General features: G+C 44.1%; 1 protein-coding gene across 3 annotated transcripts in view; it reads right to left on the bottom strand.

The window, feature by feature from the left end:
• Positions 1-22436, bottom strand: part of MYOF (myoferlin) — a 158085-nt gene that overhangs the window by 103686 nt on the left and 31963 nt on the right. For all 3 annotated transcript variants that reach the window (XR_013449672.1, XM_078077354.1, XM_078077355.1), the window contains exons 4-5: positions 8396-8504; positions 5659-5746 (exon numbers count right to left, since the gene is read on the bottom strand). Coding sequence is in view for 2 of the 3 variants with exons in the window: in XM_078077354.1 (XP_077933480.1) it covers positions 5659-5746; positions 8396-8504 (197 nt within the window). In the remaining variant the exon portion in view is untranslated. The remainder of the gene's footprint in view (positions 1-5658; positions 5747-8395; positions 8505-22436) is intronic.

Below are 22436 nucleotides of genomic sequence, written 5' to 3'. Positions count from 1 at the left end.
GCTGGGAGGAATGCAAAATGGTACAGCCACTTTGTAAGACTGTTTCGCAGCTTCTTACAAAACTAAACATACTCTTCCCATGCGATCCAGCACTCATGCTCCTTGGTATTTACCCAAAGAGGCTGAAACTGTATTGTCACACAAAATCCACACATGGATGTTTATAGGAGCTTTATTCATAATTGCCCAACTTGAAAGCAACCAAGATGTCCTTCAGGAGGTGAATGGATAAATAAACTGTGGTATATCCAGACAATGGAATATTATTCAGTGCTTTAAAAGTGAGCTATCAAACCATGAAAAGACATGGGAAAATCTTAAATGCATACTACTAACTCAAAGCCAATCTGAAAAGACTGCATACTATATGATTCCAACTCAAGGACATTCTGGAAAAGGCAAAACTATGGGGACAATAAAGAGATCAGGGGTCACCAAAGGTTGGGTGGGGAGATGAATATGCAAAGCACAGAGGATTTTAGGGCAGTGAAAATACTCTGTATGATATTAAAATCATGGATATATGTCATTATACACTTGTCCAAACCCTAAAAAATACACCACCAAGAGTGAACTCTAAGGGAAACTAGGACTTTGGATGATTATGATGTGTCAACATAGGTTAATCCTTTGTAAAAATTGTACCATTCTGATGAGTGACATTGATGATGGGGAAGACTATGTACATCTGAAATCTCTGCTATCTTCCTCTCAATATTGTGCTAAACCTAAAATTGCTCTAAAAGAAAACAAAGTCCTCAAATACACACACAGACACACACAAGCCCCTCAGTATCCAATTCCTGGGATCTATGGTCAATTTTTTTTCAATTTCCAGGGGTGAATTTTCTTGAGAATCTTCACTTTTGTGTTCTATCATTAATATTTCAAATTTCTTCTATGCAGGACTCACTGGGTGGATGGTAATCTTTAAAATCAGTATTGGTAATCATGAACAGTGGTTATCTCCGGAGGATGGGACTGCAGAAGATTTGCACTTTCTGTGTTTTACACTTCTGTAATGTGTACAGAAATATAAGCAGGTATTATAAGCAGGTATTGCTTTTATACTCAAAAAGAAGATCAACAAGTTCAAATTTTTAAAAAACTTTGTAAAGATCTATATAAATTAGAGGAAGCAGACTCATTACTTTGACATAGAATGGTAAAATTTTTTAAAGAGTCAAATGAAAGGAAGGGAAAAAAAGAAATTCTGGGCCAGATGTTCTGTTTAGGTTATTAAAGTATGTGATGACAGGAGGTCTGACTGTCTTGCTGTTATTTCTCTGCCTTATATTTGTTGGTCTTATCTTCCCCCAAGACTGTAAGTTATTGTTTTTTGGGGGGGTTTTTTCCTTAGTGTCTTCCCTAGCATGAAGTTGTAGTGAGCATCCAAAGATACCTTTGCTTAGTTGAACTGAATTGTCTTATTAAGACAAAAAAGGTTTTCCCTTGAGACATCCAAATAACCCAGGATATTGAAAGTTTTTTTTTTTTTTAAGTGCTGAAGAAGCTGGATTACAAAGCCTACATTCAGAATGTCACCCTTGACCCGGCTTTGGTGAATAGTCATCTTATAGAGCAAAGACAGCACTTCCAGATTAAAGAACCCTGCTCATTTTTTAAAGTACAAAATTTCATTTTGTCATCTCACACTTAAAATGATACTGCCCTGCAGACACAGCTCATTTCCTGGCTGGCCCCTGTTAAAACTCTCTGTTTCAAACCCAAATAAAAGGAGCCCAGGTCCTGGTTTCTCTATCTCCATCCAGCAGTTATCAGGGATTCTAGAGAACTTCTGGGACAGACCTTGGCCAGCTGCCATCACGGAGCCTGCTGGGAGTGAGATTCCTAAGAAAATGGGTGAACTCCCAGTCCACAAACACTGCTGGAGCTTTAGTGCTGCCAGGAGCCTAGATGGCAAGGATTTTCTCCCCACTGGGTTTAAAAGTTCAGAGTTGGTGCTCTTCTCATTTTTTCCCCTTTTCCCTTTGCTCCCGAGAAATCGCATTATTTCTGAGCTTGGCCTGACCTTGGTCCATCTCAGGAGATGGGACCTTCCCCTACATTCTCAAATAGCTGGGTAAATTGCTTATTCTCAAAGTCTCTCTGGTTCACTAGGACACAACTTTTTTCTTTTTCTTTTTTTAAAGTCATCCCAACGTGACTTTGAGCCAAGCCAGATCATTCTTTTCCAATAGGTCTGATATTTAGAGGAAACAATTTGAATGTTCATACAGAGCGCGCCACCCAACTGAGCTCATGACTACACGCCTGGAACTGTTTTTGTAATAACAGTGATAAAATGATCATAACAATAGCCACCACTAAGGTAGCACTTCCTGTACAGCAGGCCCTGAGCTAAGTGCTTCATATGCCTCATCTCATTTAATCCTTGCAACAGCTTTCTGATCTAAGTGCGTTATCCCCACCTTACTGTAAAGAAAGTTGAGATCCAGAGAGGCTAAGCGATTTACCCAAGGTTACATGGCAAATTAACAACAGACACAGAATCCAACCTAGGCCAGTCTGGCCCCAAAGCCCTTGTTCTTATAATGTTACGCTTTCAGGATAAAAAAAAAAAAGTTATTTCTCTAAACCTGGACTGAACATACCTGGAGGGCAGGAGCTGTACCCTAAAGCATTTATCACCCAGCACTGCAGCATCTAGCGGTAAGTCGAGAAACCCAGCCACCACTCTCTTTGTTTCATAAATACTAAGAAATGGTGTGGCACCAGTTTACTGTAAACTCTAAGTTTACTCCTTTTACTTGAATGATCCACAGTATTATTTTTCCCCTAGAGCCCTGGATGAAGCGTTAACACAAAAGGGCTCATTTAACATTTTGGCTCTTGAAATGAAATGAACACAATGAAACTGCCTTTTATCTACCAGTGTACCGGGATAATAGGTCCTCCCAAAAGCCACGCCCATCTATAAACCTCAGAATGTGACCTTATTTGGAAATAGGGTCTTTGAGGATGTAATCAAGCTAAGATGAGATCACACTGGATTAAGGTGGGCTAATTCAACTACTGGGGTCCTTACAAGGGGTGAGACAATTGGACACACCCAGGGACCACACCCTGTGAAGACAGAGGCAGAGACTGGAGTGGTAAATCTACAAGCCTAGGAATACAAAGGATTATCAGCAACCACCAGAAGCTAGGACAGAGGCCTAGAACAAAATTTCCGTCGGGTCCCCGGAAGGAACCAACCCAGTCCACATCTTTTGATTTCTAGCCTCCAGAACTGTGAGGGAATCAATTTCTCTTGTTGAAGCCTGCCAGTTGATGAGGCTTAATTACAGCAGCTCTAGAAAATGAATAAATAGGATCTGGGTAGGAAAGATGTCAATGTGAGAAAAGGTACCAGATCCTCCCAATTCAGAGGCAATTCCAGATATCCTGCCAGTTGGGGCTGCCTTTTGCAGGCCAGACAGTACCTACTGTCCTTCTCAGCCTGGTGACAGCAGGCTTCAGGTAAATCCTAGTGACAGGAGGCTTTAAAGAAGGGGTGAGACAAAGTTATCAGATGATTTGAACCAAATTCTGATTTGAGAATGTGGCAATAGAATGGGAAGATGGAAAAGGAAGGCTATATTTTGTCTAAGGCTGTGAAATGAATACTGTATCATGTCTAATAATTACAATAAAACTACGTTTGGGAAAAAAAAACAAAAAACTACGTTTGGGAAAAATTTATAATAATTACCAATATGATAAAATAGAATATTTCAAAAATACAAGGAAGAAAACAATACATCTATCAAAAGCTAAAGAAAACTCAATAAACAGATTCAATAAACAAGAATTTCCTGAACTAAGAAGAAATATATCACCACAGAGTAATCACTACATCATTGAAGGGGGTTAATTACCTTTAAAAGGTGACAAATTTTGATAAGTTATATACTATTTTCTTCTTTTTTTTTAAGATTTTATTTATTTATTTGACAGAGAGAGACACAGTGAGAGAGGGAACACAAGCAGGGGGAGTGGGAGAGGGAGAAGCAGGCTTCCCACTGAGCAGGGAGTCTGATGTGGGGCTCGATCCCAGGACCCTGGGATCATGACCTGAGCCGAAGGCAGATGCTTAACGACTGAGCCACCCAGGCGCCCCAGTTATATGCTATTTTCAAGAAGATGATGTTATTTGCTGATTGTAGGCAACCTATAAAATGCCCCCAAATAATCCCTGCCTCCAAGTATGCTTGTCTTTATATAATTTTCTCTCCTTGACTATAGGTTGCATTTAGTGAGTCTAATAAATAGAATAGGACAGAAAAAAAAAAAAAGAAGAAGGGGTGAGAAAGCAATGGGTAGGACCAGTCGGTTCAGCCCCTGGTGGTGTGCTGTTCTGGACTGGACTGCTTCCCCCGGGTCTTATCTGTCACTGCTGCCATGGCAGCAAAAGGACCACGGCTATTCTTGGGCCATTCAGGGCTCTTGAGGGCTGAGAGTACCTGAGCAGCACGCAGTGTGCCCCGCGCGCTGCTGGGCGTGGGGGGCGTGGGTGGGGGGGGCGTGTAGGGGCGCTGCCGGCGTGCTGGGGCTGTGTCAGTTCCGAGCGTCCCCAAGGGAGAAGGGGCCGGATGACCCACGTTAAACCCTTACAAGTACTTGGTCAAGAAGTGAGCCAGAACCTCAATGATGGGCCACCCACAGGGTGTGGGTGAGTGGGGACAGTGGTTGGGATCAGGCAGGAGGGGAAGTAGCATGGCGGGTGCCAAGTAAACCACTTGGGCTCCTGAGAGCTGAGTTCCAAACCAAGAAAAATGAAAAGACAAGCCCCAAGGAGCCAAGCCTGGCAGGAACAAGAGCCAAGGTGCCCTCCCAGGAAGAACTTCCAGGCAGCAGGTAAGTGTGCAGGACATGGGAGCCCTTCTTTCCTGGGGCACGTGCCAGGGCTAGGGAAACACGGGTATTTGGCGAGGCATCTCAGGGAAGAGGAAGGGACGGAGACACTTTTAGCATCACATCACCTTGGAAAACCGCTAAGAGGAGGTCAAACTTGGCTGTGTGAAAGGCCTAATTGTCTCATAGACTTCCCTCCACCTGAGGCCCAAAGTCCTCCCCAGAGCCGGCAGCCCCAACCCCATCCAAAGCAGCATCCGATGCCCTGAATGGCCGATAATCCCGGTCAGAGAACAGGGAGCAGGAGGTGAGCCATGCCAAACTAATTAAAGGACCAAGGCGCTGTTCAGGGGCTGGGACAGAGTCAAGGCCGAGGGAGAGAAAGAGGCTCCAATCCCTGGGTGCTGGCAATGAGACTGGTGACTGGGAGGGCAGCCTGCGGATCACACACTTAGGAAGCAAAGAGACACATGAAGAGAGCAGAGGCCACTCCTATAGCTTAACCACCAGGGACATTCCAACAATGGGTAGAAGCTACAAACCCGAAGCAAAGCCTTGCTTGGGATCTTCCGCTGGAGCCTGTGTGTTGGACGGGCCCACGGTGAGGCTGGTCCGTAAGGGGCTGTCTGACCCTTCTCCTCTCCCCTGAAGGGCATCTCACAAACAACTGTTATATCCCAGTTTGGGGCAGCTCCACCTGTCTCACGGGGCCCCGTCCAGTATCATAACAAAGAAGGCCTTCTTGGTGTCTCGACTAGATTACCCCCGGCGCAGGCTGGGCCTTCCAAAGGGTCAGCTTACCTTCCGTGACTGACACGCTGGTCCCACTGGGGTCATTTGGATGTGGAGCGGAAGGTGGATCATAGCCAATCACCAAGTCAATGGTGGCCTAGGTAGAAATAATTCATTGCAGAAGAATCAGTGCAGGGTAATAGACTCAATGCAAACTAAATCAGCAGGAGCAAAAAGTTCTGGAAGGGGCGAGCAGGGGGATGGGAAAGTGAGAAGCGGAGGGGAGACGGATCACACACGTTCCATTGTTTCTATCCTCCCTCTTGTGAGCATGGCAGGCAGGAAAACCCGGGGAAGGAGTTACCTGTTGTAGGTCACCAAGTGTACCATTGCTAAGGGGCAACCTCACTAACCAGAGCAAAGTTGTGATAAGCAAGCATGAACTTGTAATTAGCCTCCATCCTAGACTTGAGATGGTCTCCAGTCACAGAGGCTCATGTTACATGGTTGAGTTAGTTGTTTGCACCTTGACTTCTTTATTCATTGCTGAAGTTTATTTTCATTTTTCTCTTTTCTCTCTAAAAATAACTTGAGCGACTAACAAAAACTACGTAACAATGTGATTCATAAAACAGGATAAAAAAGGGAATCAAGTCTGATAAAAGAGAAAATAAATATGCAAATCATGAAGTTTAAGATAATTGCATCTTGCATAAAATGTGACTCCAAGATGGCTAGGAACCAAGGCAAGAAGGAGAACAGAAAATGTTGTGTAACTTTCATTTTCAGAAAGGAAGAAACATACCAGTTCCTTACAGGAAATAAAGTCATTCCCATTTTTAAAATCTGAGATAAATTGTTCACATGGGGCATTACTTCAGGGCAGAGTTTCCTATACTTACGTATTTCACGAACCTACAAAATTTCAAAAAGGTTTCCTAAAAGGGCGTCAACATAGGGATGCTAACCCAAGCCCACTACTACTATCTACTGTTATGATAATTTCACAAAAGAAATGAATTTTAACAGCAAAAATGAGGAAGGACAAACCTCAGAATAAACGGAATCCTTTGCAAATACAGATGGCGCACGCGCCCACACACCCACACACCTGCAGGTACACACCCAAGTTACCAGTTAAAATACAGACATAATATTTAGCACATAGTCATACTGAAAAATTATTCGTTGTTTATCTGACATTCAAATTCCAGTGGGCATCCCATACTTCCACCTGCCACTCCTACGACACGTGGTAAACTCTAGTACATGCACACATTCAAGAGCGCACACGCACGTGCCATATTGCTTTTTTTCATCTGTCTGTTCATCAGTGAATACTCCCTCATGGATCAGCACATTCTGTGGCCAACTTAGGCACTACAGATCTGGGAGACACAAAGGAGGCTCCCAACAACAGTTTTGTGGCAAATAAAGAATCATAAGAGCAGCATCCCATGGCTACCTATGCCAAAGACCCAGGCCACAACCTGAAGGCTGAATGCAAGCAGCACTAAGGAGCTCAACTGCTAAACTTAAGTGAAGAATCAAACTTTCAAAACTTAGAAGAGGACATGGATGGCTCAACTTCTGAATCAGTGATTTCCTGATAACATCAGGAATCCCAGAAGTGCTCCAGTTCTATGTGTGCTTGCTTCTGTGCTTAAAAAAAAACAAAAACAGGGCGCCTGGGTGGCTCAGTCGGTTAAGCATCTGCCTTTGGCTCAGGTCGTGATCCCAGAGTCCTGAGATCGAGTCCCGCATCGGGCTCCCTGCTCTGTGGGGAGCCTGCTTCTCCCTCTCCTCCCCACTTGTGCTCTCTCTCTATCTCTGTCTCTTTCAAATAAATAAAATCTAAAAAAAAAAAAAAAAATTAAAAATCTTAAAAAACAAAAACAAAAACAAAACCAGCCAGACACATCACTGACTTGTACCATCTTTCCTAAGTATCGTTTCTCTCAGCCAGGTTTTGGAAAAATAGATGATAGATGACATTCTGAGTTTATGTTTTAGAAGTTTTGGAGCCTAGACCAACAAAATAGACATTCTCAATAGGCTTTGAGAAGCCTAACCTGTAGTCTTGCCTACAGGGATGGCCTATTTTAGTACAAAATTTTTTCCTTTGTCCAGGCTCCCAAGCAAAATAAATTGATTGGAAAATAAAGGTGTTAGAGGTTAATGGGGCAAGCATGGTAGCTTTATGAGCACTGTTAGCAATCAAATGAAATCTGAGAGCTATGAGCTTTGAGTCCATTTATTTCTTTTAAGTGCACTCAAGAAAGAGAATTCTGGGTTCGCATCAGACAATATCAGTATGTACTTATTTAGAGAGGCTGTGGTCAGAAAACAGTCAGCTGCCAATCAGTGATAAACATCACGATACTCACATCTTGATGTTCCAAGGTAATATTAATGAAATACCTTCTACAGAATGTTTCAGAGCATGTCTGAGACACACGGCTATGCTCACCACACAAATGTAAACACCCAAGGGGATATGCACAGAACTATACCAAGAGAGGGTCCCACTCACTCTAGAGCATTTTCTTCTGTCAGAGAAAATCAAGTTTATCTAATGTATTAGCTCTGTGATTGCAAGTATAGGGTAAGGCCATACCATTTGCAAGTGGACCTGTTATCTCAAAACCAGTAGGGTGTGTGTGTGTGTGTGTGTGTGTGTGTGTGTGTGTGTGTGTGTGTGTGTGTGTGTGTGTTGTGAACTGATTATAATTTCACAGTCTTCTTAATGAACTTTTTGCTTACTTATCTCACTTCAAAGCCATTCAACAAAAGAGAAAGTGCTCACCCCAGTATCTTGCCCCTTTTCGTTTAGCAGGGGGATGAGTTTGTATGGCAGCGATCTGCTCTGGTCACCAATCAGGTCCTTCAGGGCTACAGTGGCCGTGCCAATTAACCTGCAGGTGAAACAAGAAAGTGCACAGTAACCTAAGTGAGAGGCATGCTTCCACTGACTCAGTGGACCTACCCATTCCCTTTCTATTCGTCTGTTATCATTAAAATCACTCATCATGAAATGAATTTTGGAATTTCAGCAATAAACATGACTTTTCCAGAACAAGTAGTCATTTCAAGAGTCTATGGTACCTATGAAATTTCAAGTCATGAATGAGATGACCCATGAATGGTCATGGGTCATCAGACAAAGACTGAATAGCACCCCTCAGAATCCGAGAGAAAAGTAGGACAAAATTTTTGATCAAAATTGCCCACTGTAAAATGCCCCCCCACCCCCACCGCCTCAGGGAGACCTTCTGCAAGTATAAACAGGTTGCTAGTTTACTGATGAGGCCAACTTACTAACCTGTATACTCGGGAGCAGAATTCAAAAGTTGGATGTGTGTCCTTTTCCCTCAACCTAGGCCCGGAGGGATTATGTTCAACCTCTACCACTTACCCAGCTACCCCTCAGTGCACATAACCTAACAGTACAGAGGCACACATGTGTCCCTGCTCACCACAGTCAGGCCCCTAAAGGCCCAGACTGTTGCTTTTTCTATTCACTACTCTCACCCCACTGCTTGGAACAGAGTTCATTTATTCATAGATATTTACTGAATGAAGGAAAGAATAAATAAGTCTATATACATTAAGAATGAACACCCAAAACATTTTTGTAGTTAGGGCGCATGGTCAAAAAAATTTACTGAACACACAACCCCTGAGAGTTAGTGAATACAAAAACGTGACCTGCAGAATATAGTCCGTACATTGGGGGTTATAACGGACAACACGGTATGAGATTGGGTGAATTGAAGAAGTTCCCTTTGTGAAATGCAATGAAAAAGCAAAGAAAGCCCAGAGGTGTGCTCTCAGTATGGACACCGAAAACAGAAAAGAGAAACAGGAAGAATTTAAAAATATTTAAAAATTAAAAATTATTTACTTATACCTTGCCTACATTTGCAGTGACTGATACTAATAAATGGCAGATATGATAGCATGAATATCACTAGCATAAAAATAGAAAACTAAGCATCAAATCCTCAAAGTGATAGAAGAGATTCCTTATATCAAAAAACCCAAGGTGAAGAAACCATAGTTGAGCATAAAACATAACTCTGGGCTTTTGGGCAAAAGTAATAACCAGGAGAGTTCATCTTGCAGGGGAACTATTCCTTTTATTTTCACATGTAGTAGTTTCTCTAAAAATCAGGAATGAAAACTGATGTTAACATGTGAACGCTTACTTTGAACTGACGTTTATCTGTATTCTCCTGCCCCCCCTCAAATCTCAGAAATGGAACTAGATTGTAGATCTGGGGTCAGTCACTCAACCACATACATCCATGGACTTGACAATATGAACAAGTGACTTCACTTTCTGTGAATAGGCATATTATATTGCAAAAGACCAGAAAATTGCTATGGCACCCTGTTTCACCCAATCTACCCAATGGCATGAAATACTGCACATAGTTTCTTGGAAGAAGGCACGTTCTTGGACAGAACACCACATAAGATGCTCAACAACCGTGATGGATTCTCATCTCTTCTCCTATCTCAAGTAGAGCCAGTTACTGGCAATGGAAAGGACAAATTCTGCCTCCAGAGGGTGAAGAGTGAACACCTTTTAGGTCAATACAGGAATTAAGTCTCTCAGTCAATGCTGAGAATTGATGGAGCCTTTACAGAGTAATTTCTCACAGGAGTATGTGCACTCACTAAGTTTGCTAGATTTTTTTAAACTGGGTATGTTTTCTCCTCACTTGGATTTTAATTCCCCTGACATATTGAGGACAAGAGTGAGTCTACTACACATGACTTCATCTCCACCAGATGAAACAAGTACACCTCCCACACAAAGCGAGAGTCCCTGGCAAAATCTCTTCCACGTCTCCCTCAGCCCCACATGATATGAGCTTGATGAGCATTTCTTCCCAAGTTTTTAAAAATAGCATAGTAAGCCATGAGGTTGGCTAATTGAGTTTTTAGGACGAAATGGGAAAACTACAATTTCAAAAGTCATCTGACTGGTATTAAATATCTAAATGGTACTCGCCTTGAAAGACATGGAAACACACTGGATTTTATTCCTCACAGTTCCATAATTCCTAACCTAATGTACGATTAAAATAACATTGTACACTGGACATGTACAGATTTGCTTTTGCTGAAGCCAAGATGACCTGAAACTCTTATCAGCAATAAATACTTCTTAGGAGAAAACAAAGTATAGCATGCTGGGACGATACTGAAAGAGGGCTGGCCTGGGGTTGGACCAGCATTTATCAACCTTGGCACTACTGACATTTTGAACTGGACAATTGTTTGGGGGGCTGCGCTGGGCTTTGTCCAATGTTCAGCAGCATCCTTGGCCTCAATGTACTGGCCTCTCTACACCTTCCCAATTGTGTCCTGGTGGGCAAAATGGCCCCAGGTTGAGAAGCACTGGGTTAGACAGTTTCTGTTCTTGCCCTAACTTGGTGTCCCAACTTCCCTCAAGCCTCGGCTATGTCACCCAACTCTCTGAGCCTACTTCGCTACCTGCAAATGAGTGGCTTGAAGTAAATAATTTCTTAGACCCTTCTCAGCTATTAAAGTCTGTAGCTAGGCTCGTACATGTGATGTTTTCTACATAGATCTATTTAGGAAACCATCTCATGTTAAATATTTCTTTTCTCTTAAAGTCCTTGTTCATTGATTTAGGAAAAAATAGATCTTAAAATATGTCCATGTTGGACAATCCAGAATACTATGCAGGGTTTCTGCCTTCAAGCTTATTGGCCTATAATCTCGTGGGTCAAGCTTAAATTCATATGGTGTCAGGGGAAAGGTTAGGCCAATAACAGAAATGCGGACTACATGTAAGACAGTAGGGAGCGGTACCTTGTGCTAAATGGAGAGAACAGGATCACCTGGGACATGAAGCCCATCCACTGGCCCTTCCTGGCCCGGAATGGTTTTACAGCCTCCATTCTGACGCAACCACTCTCTGCAGCTCCCCCCCGCCCGGGAGGCCGTGAGAGGTTGGCAACAGAGAACAGACCAGGAATGGAGTAAAAGAAAAGCAACCTACTTTAACCCAAACCTCAATTCCTTCTTTCAGAAACCCTTAGTCCCATTTCTTAAGATTTACTTTTTTCATCATAAAATTCTGATGCTTTGATGTTTGTATGTGGGGGAGATGGTTTAAAAGTAAATTTCACTTTCTTTTTTCGGAAGTAAAGATACTGTGTTTAGATGAAAGCCTGGAAAGATTTTAACCGCCCCCCCCCCCCAAATATTTTTAACTCCTAGGTTGAGTTGAAGAAAAATACATGCAGCTACAACGTCTAAGAGCTTTCACTGTAAATTGGAGGAAACACCCCCTATGGGCAAGTCTGAGCTCTGCAGGACTCCGAGGGTCCCGCCAGCCTGGTGTAGGCTGTTCTCATGACCTGGCCTCCTACGCAGGGGACAAGAACAGTGCAGCCGGACCACAGGCCAGTTTCCTTTAAAGGAGGTGACACTAAACCAAGAAGCCCTTTTTCTTTCACATTACTAACGCTATAAATATGCTAAATATTTATAGTGGGACAGTACTGCGCATGCTTCGCCCTGAATCTGCATGGAAAAATAAGAGTCTCCCCATGGACTCCACCCAACACTAAAACAGATGGATCACATCTCAGAAGGAAAGTTTACAGTGAAAGAATCTCAAGGCCCTTTAGCTCTCCAGCTTTACTTGCAGAATTAATAAGCTGCAGATGTATTCTGAAGTGAAGAAAAACCCAGTCCTGCTCTTATCCCTTAACAGTTCTTGAACATCTAGATAGTGTTGAGTAGGGTCTCCATGCGACATGGAACTAATTCTGAGCGGAACTGTGAACCAGTCAACTTAGTCATGCAAGGGTTGGTTAAGAAGTTCTTTAACTTGTTAAAACAAAGTCTAGTATGTTTAAAAAAGAGAAAAGGGAGGGCGCCTGGGTGGCTCAGTCGTTAAGCGTCTGCCTTCGGCTCAGGTCATGATCCCAGGGTCCTGGGATCGAGTCCCACATCGGCTCCCTGCTCGGCGGGAAGCCTGCTTCTCCCTCTCCCACTCCCCCTGCTTGTGTTCCCGCTCTCGCTGTGTCTCTGTCAAATAAATAAATAAAATCTTAAAAAAAAAAAAAAGAGAAAAGGGAAACATTCTCCCTGTTAGCATAGACACAAACGTTAACAACCACATGCCACTGTGGTGAGTAAGGGCTTTGCTGGCCGAGTTCTTAACCGTGAGAGCTCACATATATCAAGCTGTTCTGTACGGCAGGGACACAGCCCGCATGGATTACTGGAGGAGGGTTTACTGGAAATTCCTTCATGAAGGGAAGGAAAAATACGTTGGACTCTGGAAATTTAAATCACATGTTGTACTGTTTTCGCCTTTACAGACTGCAGCGTGTCTCAACTTTCCATGCTCTGCGAGGGCATAACAATCCCCAGCTGGGCTGAGGACAAATGCTTCTCTGAGCTGCTCCCAGGTCCCCTGTAGAAACCCTGAAAGGGCCAGTCATGCCCACCCTTTGAAGCCAGCTGAGTTTTGTCGTTTCAACCAGACCAGGCTGGTGTGGCCTTGGGGTTCCCTGGCTGGGCCCCATCACCCGTCCCCACACTTCTTCCCCAGGGCCAGTATCATTCAAGTTCTTCCCCTGTCCCACCCCCACCCGCACCCCCAGCTGAGCCCAAAGGTGGGAGAGCCGGGCTTATACCTTGCTCATGACCAGATGAGTGGGAGAAGCTGGGGCAACCATGACGGCAAATCCTATCACAGGAAGCCGTTTGTAAGCCAAACCCCCCTCAAAGAGCATCTCTGGGTCTCCCATCCACTTCACCAGTGGGGAACCCTCCTGAGTCTCCCAGGCGGCCCACCCTGGCCCTTTGGATTAGCTCATCCATCGTTTCTGAGATCATGGTTCCCCAGACCTCCCCGCGGCAGAATCACTAGGGCAGTCACAGATTCCCAGGACCCTGAGTCAGACTTTGTCTTTAGCTCATTCTTATACCCAGGAAGTTTGAGAAACAATGGTCTAAAACCGTGATTCTCAGTGGCAGCGGGGGGGAAAAGCAGAGGGATGGGTAGAGGAAAGGGCGGGGGGCAGGGTAGGAAAGGCAGCTGGCAAAGCTAGATCCAGAGAGAGGGAGATGTGTCGTTTTTAAAAGTACATTCAATACGATAACACAGGTTTACATTTGAAAAATGGGCAGAGAAATCCAATTATTTAATAGGACAAAGTAGTAAACGAAACTCGAATAAAATCTACTCAGTAAGCCTACGTATCTGTACCTTTCCTGTGGCTTCCCCTCCTCACTCCCCACCAGGATTGTCAGAGGGCCTTGGGGCCTTTGCCCTGTTCATCAAATGGTGGCTCCCAAGCTTGGCTGGGTACCAGCCCCTCTGGGGTAGGACTGTGCTCTGTACTTTTCACAAACTCCCGTTCCTGGGTTTTGGAATCACTGACCTAGTCTGGAGGCTGTAGCAGGTTTTGCAGGATTCAGGGCCGGCAACAACTTCCTTTTTTCCAGTCCCTCCCAACCCTGCTGCCTGCAACAAATGGCGTCACTTCGACCAGAGAAGGAGCAGAGTAGAAGCCAAGGCCTTTGCACCCAAAGCTCTCCCGATCAGGGAGGCACCTGGGCTGGAGTCAGGCACTTTGTGGCCGCGAGGAGCGGGTTAGCTAGCCTAATGCCTGGCATGCAGGTGAGGCTCGGTAATTACTTCTGGGATAAATGACTTTAACCTGCTGTTTAGCTATTTTCACCTGACCAAATCTGTTTTTTCAGTCCTCAAGGATCTGAATCTGTGCTTGCCTGCTTGTGCAATGTATGGGAACACCCAGGCTCTGTCTCTGTCTAATCCCCCCAGTCATTAGAATCAAGGTAGTAGTTTTCTTTCTTTCTTTCCTGCTTTCTTTCTTTCCTTCTTTCCTTCCTTCCTTCTCTTTCTTTCTTTCTCTCTCCCTCCCTCCCTCCCTCCCTCTCTCTCTCTCTCTCTTTCTTTCTTTCTTCTCTTTTCATTCATTCATCAAGAACTTGGACCCAGCAAGGTAAGGGAGACAGACAGTGATTGAGAACTTGGAGCTAGGCAGAGCAGACTAATTCAGACTCACCCTTGTACTAGAGGCCGTATACAGGTTGTTGTACTTCTCTGAGCCTCAGTTTCCTTGTCTGTAAAATGGGGATTATGGCAGCTACTACCTAACAGTATTGTAAGGATGATGTGGTAAGTGCTTAACAGTTACTTTTTATTATTTCAAAGACACTCCTCTAGAAAAAGGGATCCAAAACAAGCATGTGACACCAGGCCTGGAAAAGCTGGTATGAACTCATGCACAGCCTGAATCACAGGAAGGGGCCATCTATGCAGGGATTTGGGTAGGCAGGCAGGAATGAACAGATAAGAACCCCTTTAAGTACCCACATCCATTTCTGTTATGCAAAGTTCTTAAAACTTTCTCTTTTGTACATGAAACAGCTCCCTCCCCAACTCCAATGCTGTATATACCAAGAATCTGTTTGGAAAACAATTTTTATTTTCAGGATTAGACCAGAAGTAAATTTCAGCTGTAACTGAATTCTCATAAAACCCAATTGGTGGAATCTGAATAAAGTTTTTAAAGCCATAGGTTTCATAAGATGTTTCACTATAAAACAGACCCCAAAACAATTCCTTACATAAAAACCCTATTTAACCAGCACACACACACACACACACCTCGTCATTTTCTCCTCCTTTCCCCCGCTTTATTTTTCTTCATCATTACTGACCACCATCTGATGTTGGTGTTCCCTCCACTCAGATGCAAGCCCTGTGAACGGCATGGAGCACACCCAGTGCCTGGAGCAGTGTCCGGTACACGTAGGCATTAGTACTCATTTGCCGAATGAATACATTAATTGATACATCACTGAAGATAGTCCCATAACCTTGCAAATGACTTCCAAGTTGTAAAGCTTCCTCTCCTAAGAGATGGTCCTCCAAGTGCAGTTAGAAGACACTTACAGCCCTTGGGGCACGTGGGTGGCTCAGTCGGTTAAGCGGCTGCCTTCAGCTCGGGTCATGATCCCGGAGTCCCAGGATCGAGCCCAGCGTCGGGCTCCCTGCTCAGCAGAGAGCCTACTTCTTTCTCCCTCTGCTTCTCTCTCTCTCTCTCTCTCTCAAATAAATAAATAAATAAATAAAAGACACTTATAGCTCTTGTCATTATGAAATGCCTTTCTCTTTCAAGTCTCTCTGGATCTTTCTACAGGGCTGTGGGCCACCTTTACATACTCATGAGATGTTGACGGATGCCAGCAGGCTTGTGGCAGCTACTTAACTGGCCCTCCCACACCCTGGGGTTCAGCCTTTCCAGCACCCGCACTCAGCCCAGCCCAGGCCAGTTTTGATCTTTTCATAGCTCTGCTGCTCTACTGAAAATATGGAACTAAAGAGAACCGAACCGAGAACGCCGTGCCATAGTAACATCGGCTTCTAGTTAGTTGTCCACACAGCCTGTGAGGCTGCTCCAGTGGGCTGTCCATCCCTCTTCACCAACCACAGTGGAAAAGGAGAGGTGGTGACTTCACCTACACAGATCCCACTATCTCGTTTACATGTGGCAGTGTCAGAAGTGAGTGTCTCATTGCTAGGAGAAATCCAAGTATTAAAAGACTGAAGACAAGGTCTTTTGTATACCAGGAAATGAAAATTTCTCATAAGCCATACCATACCTCTCCATGAAATTAATTTCATTCCAAACCACAGTCTCTGTTTTCTCTAATAAAAAAGAAAAACAAAAAACCCCAAAAAGCCATAAACCTTTGCTCAGGGAGTTAGTATATTTCACAACCCAAGCTTGTCTTTTTTCTTTTTCTAATTCTGTAGCCCCCGGTACCACTCTGGGTGTATGTGTGTGGGTAGCTCTAGACTCCCACCTGCATGATCCCAACTCTGGAAGACAACTGGGACCTGCCTGACTCCCCCTCCCTGAACTGCAGCCTGGGAACACTCTCTAGGCATTAAGTTGGGCACTCACAGGGCTCATTTCATTTACCTCCCCTTTCTCCGCAGTCACTGTCCCATGTTGCTGGTGTTCAATATCTGAAACCATGGTTATATATGTTTTCTGTAGTTTTTTGGTGTATCAGGTGAGTGAGTAGATCTGGTCCCTGTTATTTTATCTTAGTGGAAGCAGAATGTCCAAACTATGGTCACATTAAGGCCTGGAGGGGTTAAGTCACTTGCCTGAGGTCACCACTAGTCACCAGTAGAGCTGAGTCTCTAAGCAGTCTCTGTCTGCCTCCCGAATCTCAGCTTTCAAGCACTATGATCTGCTACCTTCCTCTGAGCTCAGGGGTAAGCTCCACATCTCTCTACAAAAAGGCAGGAACTTTGGGACAGGTGTTTGTTTCCCTTGTGATCCGACCCCTTTGTGTTCTGACTCCTTTGCAGTTTAAACCCAAGTTGGAACCAGAGGGCTGTCCAGAGAGCTGAGCTGGACAGATTCCACATCAATGGCCTATTACGAGGTGGGCTAACTGTCCAATGCAAGATACTTTAGATTTCATTCATGTATTAGTATCATGAACTTACTTGTTAATTCCTTCAATAAACACTTACTGAGAGCTTATTATATGCTAGGCACTGTGCCAAGCGCTGGTGCTACAGCAGCGAACAAGACAGATGTGGAGCTCACTGTCTAGCAGGGGAGGGCCAAGTGAATAACCAAATAGATAAGAACATGTCAGATGGTGGTGAACTGAGCTAGATAAAGCAGGAATGTGGACCAGCCACACCTCTGAGTACTTATCTAAAACCCAACACAAATGTCCACATGCCCAGCTGGACTCCCTCCACCATTCCCAGGCCCATATGAGCTCACTAACAAGAAGGGCTCTCAGGAAACAAGGCAGGGTGATGAGCAACAGTAGGGGCTGCTCTAGGGTGGGTGGTCCCCGATGCCAAGGCCGAATGACAACATTTCAGGGAAAGAGTCTTCCATGCAGAGGGAACAGTAAATACAAAAGCCCTAACTGGTAACTCTTTTCCTCCTTAGCATGCATGCAAGCACAAGCATGCACACCGCGCGCGCATGAGCGCACACACACTCACACGCACACATGCTAACCTGAAATCTTGTAAACACCTCTCATTCCTACATTGCCAGGCTCCTAAAGCTGATTCTTCTTTAGGAAATCAGGTGGAGTGACAGTTAGGCCAGGATGCCAAGGGATCAGGGTCCCAGCCTCAAATCTCATCTCCACTTCTCAAAGTCATTGTGAAGATTACATGAGATGAGATATACTTTTGAAATTTATCTTGTCCATTGTAGAACATGAGCATAAGTGACTTACTCTTCAAGAATATAAAAATGCCTGCTTAAAACTGTTAAGTAGGGAGGAATTACCAATATTCTGATGATTGTTCTTAATTTTTTTTGCAAAATTAGAAAGAAAAATTACTTCCATTCTAGCCGACAGTTAATCAGTAATTCCACCTACACTTGGGTTCCTACAGGTGGTTTGAGGTTTTCAGTATAATGTAAAAGTCAAGAACACAGGCCTGGACATAAATGCTGACTCTGACACATACCTACTATGTGACCTTGAGCAGAATACTAAGCCTCTCTGGGGAAAAATAGGACCTGCTTCAGAGGGTGTCTGCAATTAAGTGGATAATGCCTTCAAAGGGCTTGGCCTAGCCCTCGGCACTCCCTAAGTCCTCACTCGGTGATAGCTGAATTGCCTGTCTGCAGAGAGAACTCTTATTCTTCAGCGGCTGGGAAAAGCCTTCTACTCTGACATTTCAGCTAAAAACATTTCATTTTCATCACATGACCAAGAGGCACTTCTGGCTCTTCTCTCACCCTCATTCAGCCTGGAGGGCTGGTTGGAGGACTCTGAAGTGGGGAAGGACAGAGTCTGCGCTGAACGGCCCAGCCAGCTCCCAGCGCCCGGGAAGGATGTTGCTGATGCACCAGTGCATTGCATGTAGGGACCGGCTCTGGCAGTCCGCCCTGGGTGTGGGCAGGGTGTGCAGGCAAACCTGTTTGTTCCCAGGCCCAGAGCAGCAGATGCAGAGTGAGAGCCGTGTTTGCACAACCAGTTTCCATGGCAACAGGAACATCAATAGGCAAGACATTCCGTAAGCTGGTAGAAAAACTCTGCCCCCCACCCTGTACTTACTACCAGGGGAAAGGAAGTTCCCACACGGAGCAGTGAGCAGATCCCTGAAGGCCAAATCTTCAGTAAAAAAAGCCAAGAAAAAAACCTGGGGCCAAAATACACAAATAGTTTGGACAAACATACAGCGTATTCCCAGATTCCTGCAGTGTACTTACAGGCAAATTTGACCAAGGTATATGCCTTGTTTACTTGGTGGCAATAAGGTCAAAGTTCACAGTTCCTGAGGAGAAGCATGCGGCTTAGCACCGTAAGCCCACAGACAACACTGGCATTATCATCCGCACTGTTCATTCCAAAGCCAACTCAGGGTTGGCCTTCACCGGAAGATGGTGACCAATGACGCAGCGACATTTGTAGGACACAGAACTAATCTTCCAATTAAAAAGACTTCCCCCGGGGACCCTGCCATAAGGGCCTAAAATTCCCATTTTGTTCACTTCTTCAGATGAGTCACCAGTGGCCTCAGTCCCCAGATCACTGTTCTTGGGAAGTTAACACAGTATCAACTATTAGTGTCCATCCCACCGTCACCTGGAGCAGCTCCTCAGAAAGCTCCTTTCAACCAGCAAGCCCTTGAAGGACTGAGAACGCGACAGAGAAGTGCTGTTGGGAAAAGACTTGGCATAGATACGGCACAGAAGGCAGGCCAGAGTGAGTACGCTGGCGGGAGCCCTGGGACATAAATACGGGCACTGGGTGCCTGGGGGACTTCAGGAGGAGGGGGACCCCCCCAGAAGAAGGGGAGGGAAAGGCTGAAAGAGTATGGAACACCAGCTTCATATTTACCTTTTTCTGGCCTAAAAATTCCCGTCATAATAATGCCACAGTAACAACTGGCTCCTCGGGTCATTATGCTCAGCAGACAGCATAACACCAAGGACAACGTCTCTCAGCAAGACGCATGGAGCCCCAAACATTAGAAGGACCCTCTTCTATCAGAACCCACCATAGTTTCTTTGTTCAAATGTAGGAAGAAATTGTCAGGATCAGAGAGACTGCGCATCAACTGTCTCCAGAAAGGCACACCGAACCCCCAGAATGAGTGCAAACTGAGCCGTCGGGTGGGGACTTGTCCTCTTCCCATGACTGCTGTCATCCAAGGGCCCCACTGTGTTTTCAACAGGTGTAAAATGAATATATAATGGTCTCCCAGTATTGTTTTCCCTACTTCCTAACTGGTTGCTGCATCCAGTCTTTACACACAAAGCCTGAATGATCCTTTTAAAATATAGGTTAGATCATCCTCAACCCCCCTTAATGGATTCCCATTCTACTAGGAATGAAATCCAAAGCCTGAGCCGTGGCTCACAAAGCCATACATGCTGGGGCTTTCCTGATCTCATCTCCTAGCTCATACCAGCTTCTCCTGCTCTTTGTGCTCCAGCCTCACTGGCCTCCTTGGTGTTTCTCCGACACCCCACATCCACTCCTGCCTTCTCTCTGCCTGCAATATTCTTTCCCCCAGATAGCTGCATGGCCCATTCCTTCACTTTATTTAGGTCTCTGCTTAATTGTCACCTCATCATCACCTCATATAACACTGGATCATCCCCCAATTATCAGTCACTCTCTATCCTTTCACTCTGCTTTATTTTTCTTCATGGGCTATACCATATAACAGTTTCCTCCTTATCTTAGATCACGCCATAGCACCTGACCTATTATATAGTTCTTCATATATTTGCTTGTTTTCTGACCCTACTCAAGCATATTTCCTTCAAAAAAGCAAGGATTTTGTGTGAAACATAGACGAGAGCTCCATGGCCAGGCTTTGCCGCCACACTGAAATAGAAGAGGCATAAAATGATGAAGGCTTGAACCAGGCTGGTGGCTATGGCCAAGAATAAGAAACACATGGCACAAACAATGGAAAGGAAGAAAAAATAAGATTTGGCAACAGATTGGATAGGTTGTAAAAGGAAGACCCAGAGAGACCTAAGGTTCTGAGCCCAGTGGTCTGGAACTGTGCTATCCAATATGGTGGCAAGGAGCACTGGAAACGTGGCTAGTCTGGATTGACATGTGCTGCAAGTGGTAAAGACACACTGGATTTCAAAGACTTTGTAAGAAAAAAAATGCATGTAAAATGTCTCAATGATTTTTAATATATTGATTACATATTGAAGTGATAATAAGCTGTATATACTGAGTTAAACAGTATATATTATTAAAACTAATTCCACCTGTCTCTTTTGTTTTTTAATGTGGCTACTAGAAAATTTTAAATTACATATGCAGACTGCACTATATTTCTATTGGAGAGAGTGGTCCAGATATAAATAGTGATACCATTTGTAGAAAGAAGGGAGCAAAGAAGAAAAGGGGCTATTTATTTTTTAATTTAAAATCAATTAATTAACATATAATGTGTTACTCGTTTCAGAGGTAGAGGTCAGTGATTCGTCAGTCTTATATAACACCCAGTGCTCATTACATCACGTGCCCACCTTAATGTCCATTACCCAGTTGCCCCATCCCTCCACCTCCCACCCCTCCAGCAACCCTCAGTTTGTTTCCTATGATTAAGAGTCTCATGGTTTACTTCCCTCTCTGATTTGTCTTCTTTTATTTTTTCCTCTCTTCCCCTATGATCCTCTTTTGTTTCTTAAATTCCACATATGAGTGAGATCATATAATAATTGTCTTTCTCTGATTGACTTATTTAGCTTAGTGTAATACCCTCTAGTTCCATCCATGTCATTGCAAATGGCAAGATCTCATTTTTTTAAGGCTGAGTAGTATTCCATTGTGTGTATATATATATATTCCATTGTGTGCGTGTGTGTATATATATATATATATATATATATTTATATGTATATGTATATATATATATATATATAAACAAGATGTGGTATATATACCACATCTTCTTTATCCATTCATCTGTTGATGGACACCTGGGCTCCTTTCATAGTTTGGCTATTGTGGACATTGCTACTATAAACATTAGGTGTAGGTGCCCCTTCAGATCACTACATTTGTATCTTTGGGGTAAATACCCAGTAGGGCAATTGCTGGGTCACAGGGTAGCTCTATTTTCAACTTTTTGAGGAACCTCCTTATTGTTTTCCAGAGTGGCTGCACCAGCTTGCATTCCCACCAACAGTGTAAGAGGGTTCCCCTTTCTCCGCATCCCCACCAACATCTGTCGTTTCCTGACTTATTACTTTTAATCGTTGTGGCTGGTGTGAGGTGGTATCTCATTGTGGTTTTGATTTCTATTTCCCTGATACCGAGTGATGTTGAGCATTTTTTCATGTGTCTGTTGTCTTCTTTGGAGAAATGTCTGTTCATGTCTTCTGCCCATTTCTTGATTGGATTATTTGTTCTTTGGGTGTTGAGTTTGATAAGTTCTTTATAGATTTTGGATACCAGTCCTTTATCTGATAAGACATTTGCAAATATCTTTTCCCATTCTGTCGGTTGTCTTTTGGTTTTGTCAACTGTTTCCTTTGCTGTGCAAAAGCTTTTTATCTTGATGAAGTCCCACTAGTTCATTTTTGCCTTTGTTCCCCTTGCCTTTGGAGACATGTCTAGCAAGAAGTTGCTGCAGCTGAGGTCGAAGAGGTTGCTACCTGTGTTCTCCTCTAGGATTTCGATGGATTCTTATCTCACATTGAGGTCTTTCATCCATTTTGAGTCTATTTTTGTGTATGGTGTAAGGAAATGGTCCAGTTTCATGCTTCTGCATGTGGCTGTCC

This window comes from Halichoerus grypus, chromosome 7 (assembly GCF_964656455.1).
Source record: "Halichoerus grypus chromosome 7, mHalGry1.hap1.1, whole genome shotgun sequence".
NCBI classification, from domain to species: domain Eukaryota; kingdom Metazoa; phylum Chordata; class Mammalia; order Carnivora; family Phocidae; genus Halichoerus; species Halichoerus grypus.
This window is presented reverse-complemented; position numbering and strand designations above follow the sequence as displayed.